At 37.8% G+C, this 22,235-nt stretch overlaps 1 protein-coding gene across 4 annotated transcripts in view; it reads left to right on the top strand.

Annotated features, from left to right (window-relative positions):
* The window catches only part of LOC122802629, a 1,172,105-nt gene that overhangs the window by 336,184 nt on the left and 813,686 nt on the right, over positions 1–22,235 (top strand). For all 4 annotated transcript variants that reach the window (XM_044072319.1, XM_044072318.1, XM_044072317.1 and 1 more), the window contains one exon: positions 21,507–21,617. In XM_044072319.1, coding sequence (XP_043928254.1) covers positions 21,507–21,617 — 111 coding nt within the window. The remainder of the gene's footprint in view (positions 1–21,506; positions 21,618–22,235) is intronic.

The following is a 22,235-nucleotide window of genomic DNA, read 5'->3' as shown; positions in this document are numbered from 1 at the left end:
GTAAACTGACAAACAGATTTTAGATTGTGTGTTTGGGGGGGGGGGGTGAGTGTCAACTCAAATGGCAAAAACAGGAATATGGTCACTTGGATGTGTGCCAGGAGTGGTAAAGCTAGAAGGGTGTGATACCAGAATCCAGTCTAAGGTGGATTGATGAATGTATTGTTTGTTGTACCTAGCCAAGCAGTAGATGAGTTGTGAAAAAACATATAGGTTGATGCTATATGTAAGTAGTTGTGAGAGTTTCCCAGTTTGTTAATGTCTCCTAGTATTATAGTTTCATTTTGATTGTTTGGGTGGGCCAGGAGAGAATGTCTTTTAAGATGGAAGTATTTTGACTTGGGGGGGGGGGGGGGGGGATGTAGAGTACGATTATACGTATTCACTTTGCATTATTAAGGTTTAGGAAGGACATGAGCAATTCTTCTGTGGAAAAAGAAGGGAAGTCATTTGTGTATGATGTGATATTAAAGTTGTCAGGATAGAGTAATGCTGTGCCTCCTCCTTTCTTATGGGTTCTGTCTAATCTGAGTATGCCATAGTTGGGAGTTAAGAATTCGGACTCAGCTATGTTTGGCTTTAATCCAAACCAAAAACATCCAAAGGTAACCATGCAGTGAAAAAAATATCTTTTTATTTAGTGCTTTTGACCAAAGTCTTCATCAGAATAAAAAAAAAAACATAATTTCCATCCACACTTAAATACTCATTTCAATTAACAATATCCAGTGAAGGTTTTCATTGAATATTGTTAATTAAAATGGGTATTTAAGTGTGGATGGAAAGGATTGTTTTGCCTTTGGACATTTTTGGTTTGGAATTGTGCTTCATACATCCATGGGATTTGGTGTTTTTAATGTTTGGCTTTAGCTAGGTTTCAGTAAGGGCTATTATGTTAGGTTTATGTTGATCTATCAGTGCCTGAAGAGGGGATGGCTTCTGATGTTAAGTGTCATAAAGTTTAGTTTTTTGGAGATGTTGCATTTGCTTGATTAATAGTGGGACCTGGGCTAGGGTGGATGTCATTGCTTTGAGACAAAAGAGAGATTACATAGGAGTATATTTTGTTTAGTTTGTTTTGGTGGGGGTAGAAGTATGTGTTTTAAGGTAGGATTTGCTATCTGCAGAGTCTAGAAGTTTAGGGACTGACTAGTAGGGTAAGTTGTATAGTAATAGTTGAGGGGAGATATTTCCAAAGTAGAGATGGTATGTTTGGTAGTAGGAAGTAAATGTATCGGTGAGGGTAATTATTTTTGGGATAAGATGTGGGGGTGATGTGTGTGTAAGTATTATCAATGAAGTTGTTTTTCTGGCTAAGAGTAATATTGTGTGACAGTAGTGCTTGAGAGGTAGTTTGATTTGAGCTACTTAATTTGTGGAGTATTAGGGGTGAAGTAAGAAGTTCGATAAGTGAGTATAGTCTGGGATTGGGGATTGTGTATTATATGATGGATAGTTTTGCTAGTAATTGGAGTAAAGGGAAGAGGAAGATATTATCGGTTCAAGGAAGAAATAGTGGAGCTTATGTAAGGATAATTGTGGGAATAGTGGGGATGGATGGGATTTAGGGGTATGGTGGGGGTGCGGAGTGAGACCAATCGGCACGAGGATGAACGGAGTGGGGTTTGTTCTAATTCAGACATGAACATGGAGATAACTAAAAAAATGATATTAGTCAAACCTGTAAACTTTTTAAGTCTGGTTTAAATTAGCCAAACCTGTTAGTCTTTTTAGTTGAATTTATAGTAGCCAAATCTGTGTGTGATTGAAGTTGAGTTTGCATTAGTCAATCCTGGGCAAATGGGTATGGGGAAATTTAGAGGGGAGGAAATCTAGGATAGAGTGAGCTTAAATAATGGCGTCAGGATGTAGTTAAACATATGGGTATACCTGCTACCACATACACTATCTATTGATGTATATAGAAGAAAAGGTAACTGGAATGCTGGGACTGCAATTGCCTGCTGAGTGAAAGGGGTTAGATTAATTAAGGTAGAACAGTGCAGCCAGAGAGCTAGGGCTAAAAACAACCTAAAGAGTGGAGGGAAAGTAGACTCACTAGGTGCATATACAGATGTGGGATAAATGCTCACAGGGATATACGTCTCTGGTATTTGTAAGGTCAGGGATCAAGGGTGCTACTGCTGCTGGTTAGTATAACTATGGCAAATTAGATTAATGTTAAACATATAGTAAGGACTGCTTGTGGATAATAGTAGTAAAACCGCGAGGGTGCTACTTGAGGGAAGTGCCTATTCTAGTCAAGTGGGAGAAGTAAAGACCGTGAGATTGAACTTAGGACCTAGAAGAAGGGAAAATAAACAGAAATTAAGCTTGCTTATTTAGAAGGGGAGAAAGAGTCAGCAGACTGGACAATATATGCTTAAGATAAGATATGTGTTAGTGAAGTATACCCACACTCTGCTTTCCATGCTATTATAGATCATTTATACATAGAGAACTGATTGTATTCTGTTCAGATTCATTACTGCTGCACTAGTTGTATGGGCTAACTTGTCTCATTAAAACCTATAACACTTGAAAAGTATCCCATATGTGGTACTGTTTTTACACTATAAGTGAATTGTGGTATAGAGTGTCACAATTAAGCAGCTTAAATGTGAGAAATTATTTAAAATAAAAGCTTCTACCATAACAAAACAGAATATGGATAACATAAAGGTATTGCTGCTCCATGCTGGGAGTTCTAACAAAAAGCTCCGATCCCTACAAGCATTCCTTACCCTGGAAATCATTGTTACAGAGACCTAGTTCAAGACCATTGAGGGCACCCCATTTTACAGGGTTACAGTCCTTACCACAAGTTCAGGACCACCACACTAGATGAAGGCACTAAAGGTGGCAATGTCTCCATATTTGTGAAAAAAAACACTTCACCTCCAATAGCAATTTGGAATTCCCCCATATCTAACACCATTAACAAGACCCCTTATCACATCATGGATAACTAAAGAACCCCCTCTATGCTCCCCTCATCCCATAATTCCTACATAACTAGTATGGAGTCCCCTGTGGATTAATCCAAACACCATTCTCCTAAAGGATTTTAGATGTATACATCATCTAACAAGTATGCTTAGAGATTTCTGGACTTCATCAGCAAACTCTATGGACAAATTAGTCCGCAACCCAACCGGGGTCAATAAACTCTTAGCTGTGCTCTTGACTACTAAGTGGATAAAAATAGAATTATATTAGGCCAGAAATATATTTCTGTTCAGTGAGAATTATTTTAGATATTTCTCCTGAGCAAGCTAGGCCAGAAAATGTATTTGTGTTCTGCGAGAATTGTCTCAAACATTACACTGCAGTTGTGTATTACAGGTTTAGATAAGAAAACACAGCTCTGCTTTGTGTGCTGTAAACAAGTGTTGTGGAACCTAGCTTGATTAGATCACTGGTGTTTTGACCTTGGTTATAACAAAAGCTGTAGGAATTAAATGCTGTTATATAAAGGAAAAATTACTAAGTGTTACAGTATTAGAGCATGGAAAACCTGCTCAGAGTTTTGAGGACCTTATGAAATGTAACAGTCTGAGCTGTCACTTGGTAATGATAGCATAGTGTTGCTGTCATCTTAAGAATATGAATTATGATTTGAAAAACATTCCAGAAGGTAACAGCTAAGTTGAGAATCTTCTGAGTTTTAAGTTAGTCTTTGTAGTCTGCCATTTTAGATTTGCTTTGAATTGATTGCACTGTTTCACTAAGCCGCTATTCTTTTATGGACAATAAAACTTGGCAAATTGTGATTTTTATGTCTCACTGAATTTACTATGAGACAGATGGTGTTCTGGGTATTTACAGCTAACCAATGTAACTCTCTCATTGGTCAAATCAGATTTCAAATCAGTTGCATAAACCTTAACACTGAAGCCAGAAGCATCCTCTAATACCTTGGTATTCAGAGATGATGCCAGGGCCAAACTACTGAAACTGAATGATGACCTGGCTAAATTCAATATCCCCTACCAACCTGATCCCACTACCTTTATGGAATCCTTTACTGCCAAATTCTATGCTCATATGAATAGCTGCATAAGTGCATCTGTCCCCCTCCAAAGTAAATACAATGCCAAATTCAAAAATAAACCCTGTGGTAGAACCAGATGTAAAAAGGCTCTGTAATAAAAGGAAAAAAAATTGCATACAAAAATAGATGTAACTTTCAAGATGCAAAATAATCTCTTTCTAAACTTAACAGGAAACTCCAGACCTTGATCAAATCAGCCAGTGCCAGATATGAAATAAAAAGTGCCACCCAGGCAAAGGACAGTCACAAAGCCTTCCTTAACTTTGTTAGAAACCTTAAAAACAATTCTCTGTATTGTGCAGTGCTTATAGTAAATTATATAACATACTCAGACTAAGAGGACATAGCCAGACTACTAGGTAATAAATTTAGCTGTAATTTCATTGCCCTTGACGTTCCCATATCTCATACCCACATCTACACTCTCCCTGAAATCTCCCAGGAACAAGTCCTGAAGGCAATATCCAAAGTTAACAACATTTTTTTTTTAATGGGACAAGATAACATACCAGGCTGCTTACTGGACAGCCTGAAAGAGGAACTGTCATGCTTCATATAGAGCTTATTCAGTGTCAGCCTCCAAGCAGGCTTTGTGCCATAGTCGTGAAGGACAGCAACCATCATTCCCTTGCACAAAGGTAGGGTGATAACATACCCAGGAAATTATAGACCCATATGTTTAGCCAGAATATTATTTATAAGTTTATGTAAACGATCATAGTGAGTTTAATAAGTTAAGGACTCAGGTAACCTACAAACTTTCAAACTAAGCCAGTTCAGATTTGGTAAGGGACGAAAGTAAATTAGTACTCACTGCATATCTAGAACTCTCAAAGGGATTTAACACCATTTCACACTCCGATATCATAGATAAACTATCCCAGCCTTTAATCCCTACGTGACAAATTGAGTAGCAAATTGGCTGACGAATAAAACCCAGAAAATTAGGGCAGGCTACTCCACCTCCTTCAAAAGATCTGTTACAAGCAGTGTATGCTAGGGTTCAGTCCATGGGCATTTACTTCTCAGAAATCAAAACTACTGATAAAGTTTTATGGCATGTTTGCAGAGGACACCAAGATCCTCCAAGAGGTCCTTCCCCAAACCAATAGATGGTGTCAAAACCATGGACTAAAACTTAATACCAAGAAATGTATAATAGTACCCTTCAGCAAGCAAGAAGTCCCTTGTAACACGTTGACAACACACACCTGGAAACTGATCCAGTAGTTAGGGGCCTGGAAACCTATGTAGACAATGAGCTGTCCTTCAATTACCACATATTCACTGTTGTAAAAAAATGCTTTTTCATTGCATAGCTTACTATTAAGGGTATGACATCTAGGACCATGGATGTGATTATTCCACTGTATTCTGCACTCATTCAACCGATCATTGCTTATAATGCCCCTTTTGGTATGTACCTTTGTTTAGCACTCTTGTCCCGCTTGGATAGGGCAACATGTAAATGTTTGCTGTTCTGTGGGTTATTTGTATTTAAAATGTAAGGGCTGAAAACATCATGGGAATGTGTGGCTAGACTTCTTAAGATCCTCATGGATTAGTAGTCTAGTAAGTACCTTTGAACCAATTTCTCAACTTCAGCCACTAATTTACACAATTTTTCATCATTTTTCTTAAGAAGAAGACTCATAAATTCTAAACCAAATTTATCAAATAGTGTATTAAAATCATTTTTTTGTGTGTTCATCCATTTGTATTCCCATAGGGACTTTGAAAAATCTCAGTCCCATTGGCACAATTTTTAATGCTATACATTTACTTAGATATGCATTATCAATTTTTATACCCTTAATCGCTGTCAAATTTTTACCCAAACTGTAAATAAAATCTTTTAAAGTTCCTTGAATACCAGTATTTCTTGAACTAACTTGTGGCTCAGTTTGATTTTCATTGTTAAATTCAAAATCTTGAGCCAAAAAGAAGTCCAATTGATGAACATCAATTTCAATTCTATTTCCAGAAGTCCTGTTGCCCATAGGGCTAGAACTACAAATGACAGTACCTTTAGGGATGGCAGGAGACCTGTTAACAGCTGTTGAATATGTTTTAGCGTTCATAGGGTGTTTGGGTCTCATACCCGTTCGTTCACTTTCTTTGTTCGTTTTAAACAAAGAAAAGTCAAAAGTATATTCTTTGTCAGTATTGTGACTCCTATTTTTGCCTCCTCTCTGCTATTCACGTCCTCCACCACCCTATCGTTGGTTCGATTATGACCTGAGCCCTGGCCATTAGGTATTTCCGATGCTGTGAAACTCCATTCAGGAATAATTGGTTGAAGTGACTTAAATAGATTTAACTTTGCACTGTCCGCTTGAGCGTACAAATCTCTCAATCTGGTAATTTCATCTTTTAAAATATGGACTTCCGACTGAAGTCGCAACATCTCTTCCCGGTCTACAAATCCGATCGGCGTTTCATTAGTTACATCCATTCCAACAGTAATAACAAACCAAATCAGCAACCAGCTGCCAGCTAACAACAACTGAAAAATTAGAATTGTAAGCTGGAAACCACGTCAGGATGCACAATAAATGAAATCCGAAGTAAATGTGTAATATGTTCTTTAATAGACCATCAAAATTAATAAAAAATTGACATTTAGTGCTTTCATCCACGCCATGGTGGACTTCATCAGAATGTCTAACAACCAGTTCTAACAGAATATTCTTCTCACGTAGGCAATATTAAAAATATAATGAGAAAAAATTGGAATATGTTGGTAGTTGATGAAGAAATTAAGGAAATTTTAGGTGATTCCCCGATATTTGTTTATAAAATGGTTCCCAACCTAAAAAAGAAACTTGAAATTGGACCTTTGATAAGGTTTAAGAATGATTCAAAAAAACACACCAAGAAATGTGGCTGTTGTAAGCAATGCCATGCTATATTAGAAACAGAAAGTATAGTGCTGGATAACATAATGAGAACTGTTATTAAATTTAAACAAGGTAATTGTAACACCAGGAATATAATCTATTTAGCTAAATGTTCTTTATGTACTAGTTACTATGTAGGAAAGACGGAACGTCAGTTTAAGAAAAGAATATACGATCACATGTATAGTATTAGGACTAAGGACATGAATAACGCATTATACAGACATATAGCTGATAGAGGGGAAGCGCATACTTTCAAATTTGGTATTATTGACCAATTATTAGCAAACCCACAAGGTGGGAATACTAAAGCTTTATTAAGTAAAAAGGAAATATTATGGCAAATATTCACCGATGCAGCCAGGGAACCAGGATTAAACGAACACATCACTATAAAACCTATCTTGTTATTACGTTAATATGACGGAATTAATGTTGTAAATGAAGTATTGTTATGATGTTATAATTCTGTATATGTAACTGTTGCAAAAGGTGTAAGGACAATGTTCATAAGATGTACGTAATAGGATAATTTCCAGAGGATGTCTGAAATTATGTAGTAGATCAATCCCTTATTACGCAAATAGATACATTTATATACCTTTGACTATATTTATATTCATGTATATTTATACCTTCATATACATATGTACGTTGATAATTTAATCGACTTCAGCCATGTAGTTTTATTATAGTAAAAGAAATAATTAGTAAAACCATGAATTTCATAGATTAATTATTATTATTTATTATTTTTAGGAATGTTTATCATATGTTATTTTTTATATAAAGTTATGGATTTTGTGAATTCACTTTCCATATTTTATGATCGGATGATCATTATAATACTGTTTTATGCAATGGGAATGTTTTATTGCTATATCACTTTAAAAATTTAAAGTGGGCCGATTTTTGGCGCCAAAAAGTTTTTAAATAACTGTTAGACATTCTGATGAAGTCCACCATAGCATGGATGAAAGCGCTAAATGTCAATTTTGTATTAATTTTGATGGTCTATTAAAGAACGTATTACACGTTTACTTCGGATTTCATTTATTGTGCATCCTGACGTGGTTTCCAGCTTACAATTCTAATACTTCCTATGATAGGCAAGGATGCCTGGTTGTCAACACTAGATGTAAAAGAAGCATACCTGCTCATCCCAATCAGGGAATCTTGCAGAAGATACCTAAGCTTCAAAGCAGGCTACACACACTATCAGTTCTCTGCACTGCCCTGTGGCTTATCTACTGCGCCCAGGATATTCACAAAGTGCCTAGCTCCAGTTATTGCATTTTGCAGGCAAAGAAATATTCAAATATACCCATACCTGGACAATTATATCAGAAGGAAAAAACCGCACTGCCAGGTAAAGCACTCAACTTAAATAAATGAACAAAATCAGACCCAAAAAGTATGGAGTGCACCATGAGCTGTATCACAATTCACGACTGGTCACAAAAATTCCTCAAAGTGATAGATGAATTCCAAGGTAGTAAAAAATCCACTTTATTAAAAGACACGAACTGCAGAAGATATTGTAAGCGCTTTCGCGTTGACTCGCAACGCTTCATCAGACATAAAAATCTACTACAGAGTGAATCACTAAATATACACTGATTGAACATTAATTAAATGATGTCACAATCACTTAAAAGGGCAATGAACTGTTAGAAAACATTTTTAACAAATACATCCTAATGTTTAAGTGGCCTAGCAGCTAAAAATGGCTTGATAGTAAATTTATCATTAAGCCCAAATCTATGGGCTTGAAGCTTCAAGATCCATTTACTTTCTCTTTCCTCCACCTTGTTTTTCAAGTTGCCTAACCTTCCATCTGTGTGAACTAACTCTAAGACCAAAAACTTAAATATATGTGTATGACCTAACTCAATGGTGTGTTTGCATTGGCCATTTCTAGCTGCTAGGCCTCACTCAGTAGTAGATTTTTATGTCTGATGAAGCGTTGCTAGTCAACGCGAAAGCGCTTACAATATCTTCTGCAGTTCGTGTCTTTTAATAAAGTGGATTTTTTTACTACCTTGGAATTCATCTATTACTTTGAGGAATTTTTGTGACCAGTCGTGTATTGTGATACAGCTCATGGTGCACTCCATACTTTCTGGGTCTGATACCTAGACAATTGTCTAATTCAGACAGGAAGCCAGGACATACTTTTGAATCATCTGGCCTTTGTAAAAAGGGTTCTCACTTGTCTGGGGTACACCATAAATGAAAAGAAATCACACCTGGTACCTTGTCAACAAATTATATTCCTGGGAGTAAGCTTGAATACAACTTCCCAGATGGCTTACCTCACGCCAGAGAAACAAATTAATTTGACAACCTACTTCAAACAAGTGGCCACAAAAACCCTGCTATCTGCAAGACAAATAATGCAAGCCTTGGGGTTCATGGCCTCCTGCATTCTTCTAATTCCATATGCAAGACTGCATATGAGGAAACTACAGTGGTATCTAAAAAGCCTATGGTGTCAACATTCTTAAGACCTAGAAACAATGATTCCTATCATACCTTGCCTATGCTTGGAGTTCCTTTGGTGGGCAGAGACCTGCTGCCAAAACAAGGGACTACCTTTCACACCACCTCCTGCCGCCCAAACTCTAACAACAGACACATCAGACTATGCATGGGGGGCTCACCTGGCAGGGAAGTGCATTCAGGGCAAATGGAACCCAAGTCAAATGCACCTGCATATCAATCAAAAAGAAATGTTAGCCGTACAGAATGCTCTGACAGCCTTCAAGGACCACATTCTTCCAGGGCAGCTAATGGTAAAGACGGACAACACCACTGTTATGTGGTACATAAACAAGCAGGGGGGTACACATTCTTACCCCCTCTGCAGACTAGCCATGGCATTGTGGAACACAGCCTTGAGCTACCAAGTGCACCTACAAGCTCAATTCCTGCCAGGAAAATTAAATACACTGGCAGACAGACTAACCAGAAACTTCATGGACCCACACGAGTGGAAACTGGAACCAAGGATTTTCAGCATGTTGACAAGCAAATGGGGGAGCCCAGATATGGACCTGTTTGCCTCTCCCCAGAACTACCAATTAGACAAATTTTGCACAAGGACTCCCCACAAACAAGCCTGGAAAGTGGATGCTCTGTCCTTCAGCTGGAAAAACCTATCAGTCTATGCCTTCCCCCCTCTGCCTCTGCTCTCCAAAGTAGTACTAAAAATCAAACAGGACAAACCAAGGATGATTTTGATTGCTCCAGACTGGCCGCGCCAACACTGGTACCTCCTCCTGCGCAGTGTGTCACGTTATCTCCATGGCACCTGCCTCAGACTCTTTCCCTGCTGTCTCAGCAGGAGAACCAGATTCTGCACCCTCAGCTTCTAACACTGAACCTTGCAGCCTGGCTAATTACTTAATCTCTCTTTTACCATACCTCAGCAAACCTGTGATGGATATCATTTTAGAAGCAAGGAGGCCTAGTACTAGAAAATCTTATGCTGAAAAATGGAAAAGATTCTGTGCCTGGAACCAATCTCAAGGGATAAGCACAGCAGTGCCCAATTTACCTCAGATTTTAAAATACTTAACTGAGATGCATCACAAGGGCCTGTCTTTTCCTCCATTAAAATCCACGCCTCAGCCATTTCAGCTCATTATAACACAGAACCTCCCCTCTTCTCTCATCCACTGCTCAAGCAGTTCCTCAGAGGGGCCAAAAATTTGAGACCACCCAGGAGAGCTCCGACCCCAGCCTGGGACCTTAACTTTGTCTTGGAGAAACTCACTCTACCTCCTTTCGAGCCAGCTGCTACTGCAGACTTAAAATTTCTTTCTTGGAAAACAGCTTTCCTTTCAGCAGTCACGTCAGCTAGAAGGGTATCTGAACTACAGGCCCTTATGGCAGTGGAGCCTTTCATTATCTTTCATGCGGACAGGGTGTCCCTCAGAACCAATCCATCCTTCATGTCCAAGGTGGTATCCAGTGTGGCTCTTAATCAGTCCATTAATTTGCCAACCTTCCTTCCCAATCCACAGAATAAAGGGGAACGGATACTGCATTCCTTAGATGTGCACAGACAACTTAAATTCTACTTGGACAGGACTAAACCTCAAAGGAAATCTGAACAACTGCTGGTGGCATTTTCTGCAGGGGCAGAGGGGAAGGCTATTTCAAAGCAAACCATTTCTAAATGGATAAACCATTGCATTCATTTCTGCTGTAAGTACCATGGAAAACCTATCCCCCAGGGGATCAGACCTCACTCCACCAGGGCTGCATCTACCTCTACAGCCTTTCTCAGAGGCATCCCTACCAGGGACATCGTAGAAACTGCTACCTGGAGTTCTGTACATACTTTCACCAAGCATTACCATTTGCCAATTTTCTCTAAATCCAGAGCTGGCTTTGCCACTACAGTCTTGCAAGGCCTTATAGCTGGCCCTAATGCTATCTAAATTCCTCCTCCCAACCATAGCTTTGGGAATCTACCCAAATGTAATGACCGCAACAGTGAAACATGAAGAACATAGTACAGTTGTGTACACTTACCATAAATGTAGATGTTCGAGTGTATTCACTGTTGCAGTCCTGGTTACCCTCCCTCCAGCCCCCTAACTTCTTTTGGCTATACCTCTGCTTTCCTTTACTATGCTTAAAAGCCTTTTTGCTGTATTTGCTTTTGGTTGGAGGTATATCTTTGTACTTTTATATTTAATTGCTTCCCATTGGGGGGCACCTGACATCTGGGGCAAGAAAAACCTAATGTAATGATTTTGGCTGCATGTTTTATACCCCTGACGACCTGACTTCATGGAAGAAGGGACAGCAACCGACGCAGGACCCAAGACTTTGTTAATCAGGCCGACTGAGCAGATTACCCAAATGTAATGACTGCGATAGTGAATACACTCTAACATCTACATTTATGGTAAGTGTACACAACTGTACTTTCAAAACATTCCTTTCTGAGTTGTGATGTTTGAAGTGGCATTTTTAATGTCGAAGCTGTTGTGGTCTGTATCTGTTGATTTTTTAATGATTCTTACTCCTCTCCTCTGTGTTTAGAGCACAAGGCCTTTACCACAAGTCACCACCTTTCTTTTCATTGTCTTGTTTTCTTTACATTTACTCATGCCATATGGATTATTTTTGTTTGTGTGAAGTGTTCAGCTTCAAGCCATTCATTCATTATTTTTTACATTTATCCTTTGACTGTGTGTAGACCAGTAAAAGCATTTTACTTAAAATGTTTTCAAAGGAAATGTTTTGTGCATTTATGTGAAATCATCTGAAATCTAGACACTGTCTGCATGTCTTTGTAGATTTCCCCTGCTGTGCAAGTGTTGCTGTATGTTCCCTGAACCTGTATATCTGCTTTTGAAGATGTTGCAGGGCTGCATAAATACAATAAGAACTCTAAGCTTTAATTTTTGCCTTAGATGTTACATACCTGTATAAAGCTTATAAATTTCCTGGTTTAAATATGTAAAATTTTGATATCACATGATTTTTGTTTTGGAAGGTTCTAAATCTGTATCAGGGCTGTATAAATGCTTTGTGTTATGCAAAATGATTTATTTTTTTAGAATAGCTTAAAATGGTCTTTGCTACTTGTGTTCATTTTTCTGTATAACAGAAATCTTCCTCTAAACAGGAAAACTGAAGAAATAAATGTAATTTCTTCTGTTTCTTGTGGAGAATGCACAAAGCGTTTTAAATCCAGAAATGGTCTTGCTTTATACAGTATTTGTAGGAAGAAACTTCTTTTTTTTTTTCAAAACTTTAGTTTATTTTAGTTTCATTATTTTAGTGTACAATAACAAAATGTATTTTACTGAAACTAGTCAGCATACAAAGACAGATAAGGCCATTTATCATTCAAATATCCAACAAAACCATTTAAGGCTTGATTTCTTAATATGACAAGAGGAAACACAAGAGACATAGGTTCATAGGTAGGTACTAGGCTATCGGCCCAAGGGCCTACGTAAGCCTAGCCAACAAGGTTCCCTGGCTTACGCCACCCAAGAAAGTTATTTTCCTGTGTCACTGTCGAGCAGAGACACAGAAGTGATCCCCGGGGTGTATTTCCTATTTCCCATCCACTCATCAAGATTTTTCTTGAAGAGTGCTAATGAAGAACTTTGCTTGACATAGATGGGTAGCCTGTTCCAGAGTATGGGAAGTCTCTGGGACAGGAATCTATCCCTCCAGCATGTCCTGCTTATTGTGGTGACAAGGTTTAGGTCCCTAGAGCATGTAGCTCGGAGGGCTTGGGATTTCTTTAGGTGTAGCATGTCCAACAGCTCTGGGTTATATGTTAGGCAGAGATCACCTCAGAGTAGGCGATATGCTACGGAGTAAAGCTGGAGTTTTTTGAGGCGGTCAGTGTAGGGCATTTGTTTGAGGCCAGTAATCCTCTTTGTGAGGTACTTCTGTGGCCTTTCCAACTGCTGCAGATGTCTTGTGAGGTACAAAAGGGGCATTGTACTCTATAATGGGTCTAGTGAGTGTCGAGTAGAGGGGAACAATTACCTCTTTTTTCCTGAATGAGAACCCTTTTGTGATGAGGTGTGCCACGTAGAAGGACTTCCTGACTACTGTGGCGATGTGACTATCAAAGGAGAGACTACTGTCCACCTAGGTCCCTAGGTCTCTTATCACACATTCGGTGTTAAGTAGATTGCTGCCTAAGTGGTAGTTCATGGGTACAGAGCTTTTACCAAAGGAGATGACACTGCATCTTTTGGCATTGAGCTTGAGGCCATGGCTCTGACACCAGGCATCTGTCTCAGCGAGGCCCTTCTGTAGGATGTCCACATCATTTGGGGACTTGACTATGGCTCCTAGTTTGCAGTCATCTGCAAACTTCATTAGCCAGAGGCCTTCTGTGTTAGCCTGTACTTCAGAGAAGTAGATACCAAACAGAAGAGGTCCCAGGACGGAACCCTGTGGTACTCCACTTGTCACTGCTTTGAGGTCAGATTTGGAGTCTGCAACTTTTACAGTGTGGGTTCTGTCAGTGAGTCATTTGGCAACCCATCTTGTGACGTAGGGATTTATACCTAGTTTAGTGAGTTTAGCTATAATTCCAGAATGGGGGGATGGTGTCGAAAGCCTTGGCGAGGTCAAGATAGACTGTGTGAACCTCCTTACCCTCATCTACGGTTTTGGTGACTGCCTCAAAGAAGTCGATCAGGTTCAGGAGGCATGATCTGCCTTTCGCAAACCCGAACTGGGTGGGATCCAGAGTTTGGAGGTTATCAATGTCTTTGTTTATGAGTTCCATGATGATACATTCCATGGCCTTGCAGACTAGGCTCGTCAGGTATCCTTAACTGTTAATTCTAACTATCGTTACTGGCACAAGATTGAAAATCAGTAGCTAATAAAGAAGATAAGATGAACACATCACCCATACAACTATTTACATATAGTGCTACATTCTTGCACTATTATTATTCCTATATTAATACTTAGAAGTAACCATAAAGGAATTGAATGAGTTAAATCCTTTGGAAGGAAATATTTAAATGCTATGTTTTTTAACTGTATAATGCAAGTAATACTTAATGTGGAGCTTTTCTCCTCGGGCCTCCTCTGAAAACTGACCTGTGTCCAGTCGGACTCTCACGATCAACAAATGTAAATAAATAATAAATAAAAATAAATAAATACTAGTAGTATAGGAGAGCAGATGTAAAGCCATTTTATATTACTTCAGGATACAGTCCAAAGTTGTACTCCAGAAGTTAAAGTATTTCAAGAGTTTGCTAATATTTTCTGTAGTTATTTTATGGGATAAAGTATACTTGGATGCCATCTTTGCAAAATGTTTCCAGTTTATTTTAGAGCGGTCCAACCAGTTCTACGTAATATAAAGCTGAATTAACATAAAGTGAGCAATCTGGATTCTCACTTCATTAGTGGGTATACCCTTCTGACCTACATGCAATATAGCAAATTCCCATGAAAGGGTGGATTTCCCATATCCTATTTTTTCAAGTTTAATCCTAAGTGAGTTCCATAAGCTTTGTGCATATTTACAGTACCACTGGATATGCAGGAGGTCGGTTGTCACTATGAGGCAAAAGGGACTGAGAGATGAAATATTTGGAAAGAAGCTGTTTAGATGCTGTGGGGTATAATATGCATTATTATTTATCATTAATTGGGTATATAATAGTTTCTTGAAGGGGGCAAATCTAATTGTATTATTAATTGCTTGGGAGAGGTGGACATCTGTCAGTTCAGAGTTTTTGTTTCTCCAATACTGTGCAAATGTAATAGAAGATTGATATTTAATGGTAGAAATTAGGTTGTATGTAATCGATAACTTCTTTTTAATTTTTAGACATTTCAGGAAGGATAGGGCAATATTTATTTCTTCCTGAACCTCATTCGGGAAATTGCCCAAAGTAGATACTAACTCTTTGATTTGTCTCAGAATTTTTGTAAATTTGTTACTGAGGTCAAATTTTTCTTTGTCCTTTAGAGAGTTATCCTTAGTTGCATAAAAATCCCAGACAGTTAAGTTTTTATATATATATATATATATATATATATATATATATATATATATATATACACACACATAGATGTATATATATGTATATGTATATATTTATATGTATGTATAATATGTATGTATATAAATATATATATATATGTATATATATATATATATATATATATATATATATATATATATATATATGTATGTGTATATATATATGTATATATATATATATATATATATATATATATATATATATATATATATATATATATGTATATATATATATATATATATATATATATATATATATATATATATATATATATATATATATATATATATATATATATATATATATATATATATATATATATATATATATATGTATATATATATATATGTATATATATATGTACACACAGTTACACCTAGACAGTCATGGAGAATGTCGCAAGAGGGAAATCCAGCTAATGTACTTGCTTCTTCAGAAGCTAGTGATGTGGCTACTTCAGGACAAGAACTAGGTAGGAGCAGGAAGCCTCAATCTGGGCCACAGATGTCAAAAGATACTGAACTTTCTTGGAAGGAATTAATTCAAGGGAAGAGATGGCTGGCAACAGTAAAAACAGCAAGCTCCTGTTGGATGGGGAATTGGAAAGCATCACTAAAAGAGAATTGAGACAGGCACAGCTCTACACCATACAGGACTTGATGAAGGTAGCCAAAGAGGCTCCTGACTATCAAGAGCAGATGGAATCTGTGTATTGAAATAAGGAGTTACAGTACAGACAGTAAAGTGGTGAAGTCCGGATGGATAAATAAGTAATGTAGCAATTGGTAGTTCCAAGGGCCAGCTGTAGGTCTCTTATGGCTGTAGCCAGTGATACTCCTTTTACAGGCCTTTTGGGCATAAGCCATACAAAAAGGAGGGAACCAGGTAATGCTGTGAATGGCTTTTATTCAAATTCCATTTGGTTGCTGTGTTATGGCTAAAACCAACGTTTGCAGTCTGCGAGGTTTCACTTTTCCCCATTGTTGTGTGATATCAGAATTAATATTGATATATAAAGTTTGGGGTTGGGGTCTCCCCACATAGGGAGTGCAGTGTTGTAAAAAATAGACTGCTTTTGTGATTACTGAAAGTAGTTTTCGGCTTCTTTTTTGACTGAATGACATTCAAGTGAAAGCTATTCAACGAGTCAATGTGATTTCAAAAATGAGGCTTATGCATATGTTTTATTGGCCAGGCATTTCAAAAGATGTGAGAATGTATTGCAAGAAATGTGAGTTTTGTCAAAAGATTGGTTAGTCAATTTACAAAGGTAAAGCTGCTTTAGTGCCATTGACTATTGTCAAGGAACCAGACGATAGCCCTAAATTTTGTGGGTTTCTTAGTTCCCCAATTACACGCATAAGGGGTATATAATAGTAGTAGTGGTAGACATTTTAGTAGGTACACTGCAGCAGTGGCTATGTACTCTATTGAGGTAGTAACAGTAGTACATTTTCTGTTAGAAATTTATTTTCATCAGGGTGGGTTTTCCCTGAAAAATACTAATGGACAGAGGGGTTAACTTCATGTTTGTGGAAGCACCATGGGATAAAAAAAACACTTGCTACCATCCTCTGAAGTTGATACCAGCTCTGAGGTTAATTGTGGGATTGTATCACTATAATGAATGTCCAGAAATTCGAAGAAGTAGTACAGTTTTGTAATTAAATGATGTTGTTCTGAAAACTTAATATTGGCATAGCTCTTTGAGGGATATCTCTGATTTGTCCTTCTTAATCCTCTTAAAACTGGTGACTTTTGGAGAAAAGGCAATGAATTACACTTAATAAATAATGGTAATAATTAGAGTATTCATAATGAATATATTAATTCACATTCTGTTATTCTGTCAATGTCTGAAGTTAATAATTTTAATATTTAGAAGTGTCTTTTATTGGCCCTGTTTATTTCTGAATTTGTCCCTGTTTCTGTGAGATTTGTCCCTCATTTGTTTGAGCTATGTTTATGGAGCAGCATATAAAATGGGGGAAGTTGTGAATGTGAAATGCACTTATAAAAAATCAAGTAAATTATTATCTTTGATAATAGTAAGAGGTACTGACCAAATCTGCTGGGTAGTGGCTGGCCAAGCAAAATTCACTTAAACCGGGGGCGGATAACAATATCACAGACATTTTAGAAGTAGTACAAAAAATGGCGTCAGGAATTCCAAGAACATCAGTAACCACCAAGAACCCCAAGACGTCTGTAGCTCACAGAAGGAAAGACTTCACGACAGATGTCCACTGCAAACTGTAAATTTTATTTTCCACACCACGACATGCATGATTCAGTTGAGCACAATTTAAAATTAATTAAAAAATAATTAATGCACCTTCATCTTAAACAAAGAACAGGACTTCATCGGAACTAAAACATCTGTGCCATTAGATTCTCAAAGCAGGTAAGCTGTGCCAACCTTTCCCAGGTTTGTGTGTGTGTGGTGTGTTGTGTTGTGTGTGTGTGAAAATTAAATCCCAAAGAGACTGTGTGTATCAGCTACATTGAAAAGGGACACAGAGTACTGATTTCACAGAGAGGGTGGTGGAGGACTTGACTTGGAACATCTGACTAAGGACTCAACTCTATGGCTGTGTCAGAGGGGAGTCTTATTTGGGGCTTGGAGAGAAAACCCATCCCCAGGGCTTGAGTGTTCATTCCCTGCATGCACTTATGGGAAATTATACTTGCTGCAGAGAGCTGCATCTGAAAATGCTGTGTGCATCTATTTTTTTCTCAGTGAACTCTCCCCACCAGTGTCATTGGTGAGGATTGAGGTTCCTTGATCACTGTCGCAGAGGAGGGACATCACAAGAACAATAATCTCTCGTTTTATTTACTTGTTATCAGGTGCATTCACTTTTACTTATATGATTTTCAGCAATGTCTTGCTTTAAACTCAAGCAGAATCATACATTGTAATATCCTTTTACGCAGACACTTTCATGCAAAGATTGTAATATTTGACATACAATATCATACTCTGAATGTCATATTCAGAAGACAGAGTTAAAGAAACACTGTTTCACAGAGAGGGGTCATAAAACACACAGCAATGAGCAGTAATAGAGATTCAGTCCATGAAGTGATTAAGAGATGCTTGGAACAGAGGGAAAAAGGACATGCAGGGCAGCTGCATAAGAGCTGTTTGTGACACTAGGCAGGCTTAGCAGAGCCTTGATCTAATTCAGTTAGTATACGTGTATGTTACATGTATAGTTTCTGATCCTGAACAGTCTTCGTTCATCTAACCTGATCATTATGCTTGCCTTCCTCTTGCAGTCCTTTTCTTATAGCTTCAGGCCTTGAAAAATATACATATTTTTTGGGTCATTGACCCTTTTCTCCTTTAAAAGAAAACTAAAACAACATCTCACTGATATCCCCAGCTGCATATACAACACATATCCACAGCCTCCTTAATATAGCAACACTGTTTCACATAGCAAATACACTTTTGTATATGTCATACTGTTACACCATATGAGTTATCCCTAATCTTTAATATCCTAGTCCATACAGCTATACTACTATTTTAACACATTTTCTCTTCACTGTCACTTTCTGCTTTTAATATTATCATTAAATACATGCATGTATAATCTACATATTCCCACCACCTAGCTATAAGATTCTAACTATGTCTATCTTACCTTTAAATTTAACTCTTTAATTCTACCTTCCCACTACACTTACCTTTCCCTTTTCATACCCTCCCCCCAAATAATTGAGCTGTATTGTTAAATATTTCTAACTATATTTTCCTACATGCTAATGTTCCATTGTTACTGTTTTGTGGCTTTTTGCAACATATGTGCTGTTTAGATAGTTTTCTGTATTTCACTTGCTTTATAAGTAATTGTTTCCTTACAAATGTATGCAATGATTTTCATGTAACTTGAAGCTTTTCTCCCCGGGCCTCCACTGAAAATGGGTCTCAGGCCCAGTGGACTTTCCTGGTCAACAGATGTCAATAAATAAATAAATATAATTTACACAGAAAGACAGCCTTATACCACCATGGATATTACAGGTTATAACTGCAGGCTATTTTCTTGAAAACCATATTGGTTGACATTAGATTTACCACGGCATCTAGAACCATTTTATCAGTAATCCCTTCCTTCCAGTACAGCTCTTTTAAGTGAGTACATTTTAACTCCCAGTGGGTATGACTTGAGCCTTTAAAAAAATGAAGTTATCACTTTGCAGTTCTAACAAATATTCATTGACAGAGGTCAAATATCAATACAATTGTGTTTGCCATCATGTATGTTTAAGGTAAAATATTCTGATACTTTGTATGTAGCATGGTTTGGGAATTAATACAACTATGAACAAGCAATGTTTGATGCCTAGAGGTGTAGTAGGAGGTAACTGCAGAAACACCTGGAGGTTCACTCAGCTGTAATGAGTTAAAATTTTCTGAGTCTCTTCTCCCTGGGTTTGACTTTTATACTAGGCTGATAAGGGCCTGAGTGGTCGTTAGCCTAGTATACACCTATGAGCCTTTTCATCCAGCACCTGCCACCAACTCTTGAATCCCTTTTTTGTCACTCCCCTTATCGAGGCATGCTACTTTTGGCATCTGGTGATGGAAACAACAAACATTATGAGTGTCTGGTAGCACTGCGGATTATATCTGCTGCTACTCTGAGCTCCTTCATGCACTGTCATGGAACAGACGTGGGCGGCTGCAGAGGCAATAGTTTATTTTGTTTTGTTTTGTTTACCAGGAAGGTGAAATGATTCTTCACAAAAAATGTTTCAGCCATAATATGGGCCAAAATTATAAATTCATTATATATGAAGAGTTCAGAGTAACTATTCAACCAGCATGTCTTAAAACCCAACGGCTCAAAAAAAAAAAAACATGCAGACTGAGAGATCTTCACCACATTGTCATCTTGTTAGAAAGCTGTTCTGGTTGCTGTACTTCAGGCAGGGTTGCCACATTTCTGAAGGGACAGGTAGGGACCAAAGGACCAAAAAAAAAAAAAAAAAAAAAAAGTCTTTATGTGGAACAGCAGGCAGTTCCTCATTAAACAGAAGTGGCTGCACCTTGCGATTTATAATTGTCCCGTATGCCGGTATACGAGTCAATCAAAAATCACAAAGCGGAGATTGTTTCTCCAGGATTTTAACAGGCAGTGCAGGACTTGGAATTGCTCTGTTGATCTCAGGACAGTCCCACTCGAATAGGGATGCCCGGCAACCCTGACTTCAGGCCACCATCTAAGTCAGCACTGCAGTCATAGCCAGTCTTAGGCATAAGACAACTAGGCGGGCACCTAGGACGCTGCTCTAGCAGGGGTGCTTTTCCAGTAATCTGAATGGTGTAAGTAGACCAGGATGGGGGCACCAGGTGGTGTTGGGGAGGGGCACTGTGGAAACTTTTGCCTAGGGCACCAGTTGACCAAAGGCTGTCCTTGACAGCAATAGTTTATGTTCTTCCTCCTCCCCCAAGAATGAGAGAGTTGCGCAACAGTCAGCCTTACTCCCATGCAGCCCTCCATTTCACAAGCCACTTTTTGGATGGAAGACATTGGTACAACAGGGATTATCTCTGCATCTATATCAGCAGGCTAGCTGTATTTAGGATTCTTGTTTAAACTGACTGACAGGTGCAGCATGCCTAAAAGTTTAGACTGAACTTAAACAGTTCTTGATAATTATTTCTACAGGGTTCTAACATCTGTGTCTACTTTTTTTCCAAAAAAAATCATAAATGATTAAGCATATAACTCTGCTCTTGCTCCCTGTTTGATTTTTCTTAAAAATTGGATTTTTCACTGCAGTTATTTAGCAGTCATAGTTTATCTTGCTTAGGTGCTAACTTAGTAAATATCACAAATTTTGGGACCTAAGTAATTACAAATATAACGTTTTTGGCGAAGTATGTTTTGCATTTTTAACATTTTCTTTTCTTTTTATTTTTAAAATATTTGCTTCTGGCAGCAAATCATTTAGAATGCTATTTTTTTACAGAAATAAGCGGCTTCTCATCTTCAGGAGAAATGTACAAAAATCGCCTTTTTGAACTGACTCAGATACGTGACTGGCCTCCTCCAAAGTTTTCAGAGAAATATGGAAAAAAAGGTTATCATTTATTTATTTATTTATTTATAATATATTCCTAGAATATTGTGGCACAGAACTGCTGTTTCTGCAAGCTGTGTGGGTTATCAGTAAGCTCCTAGGTTCTCTGTATATTGACAAATGATTATTCAACTCTTTGTTGCTGTGAGATTCCTGGGCTGTCCAGACAATGTCTAGTGTTACAGCAGTGGACTGTAAAAACACGACATATGCTTTTGTAATAGTTTTAGACTTGGGATCTCTGGAACTGTATTAAAACATTTTACTTTCAAGCCATTTGCATTTTGTCTTAAGGTTTAAAGGTGTTACTGTGGCTTTAGAGAAGATATTTTTGATTCTAAGTAGATGTTCCATAATGTGTGGTCAACTTAGTTTTGTACATTCAAACTGGGAATTTAGCATATGGTTTAAACAAAAACAAATTTGTTAGTGGAGACAGTTTTATGATTTTCTACTGGCCTGCCTGTCCTCCATAGGCAGAAATGTGGCTTAACAAGTTATGAAAAGTGTTATAACTTGTACAGGTTTTGGCTGTCTACCTCTGCAGATACTAAAAGGAAAGAATCCACCAGCCATATGCAGTCATAGGTTCACAGCTAAATACTAGAAGGGCCATTT

Source organism: Protopterus annectens, chromosome 5.part0, assembly GCF_019279795.1.
Source record: "Protopterus annectens isolate FY-2018-M chromosome 5.part0, PAN1.0, whole genome shotgun sequence".
Classification (NCBI taxonomy): Eukaryota; Metazoa; Chordata; order Ceratodontiformes; family Protopteridae; genus Protopterus; species Protopterus annectens.
This window is presented reverse-complemented; position numbering and strand designations above follow the sequence as displayed.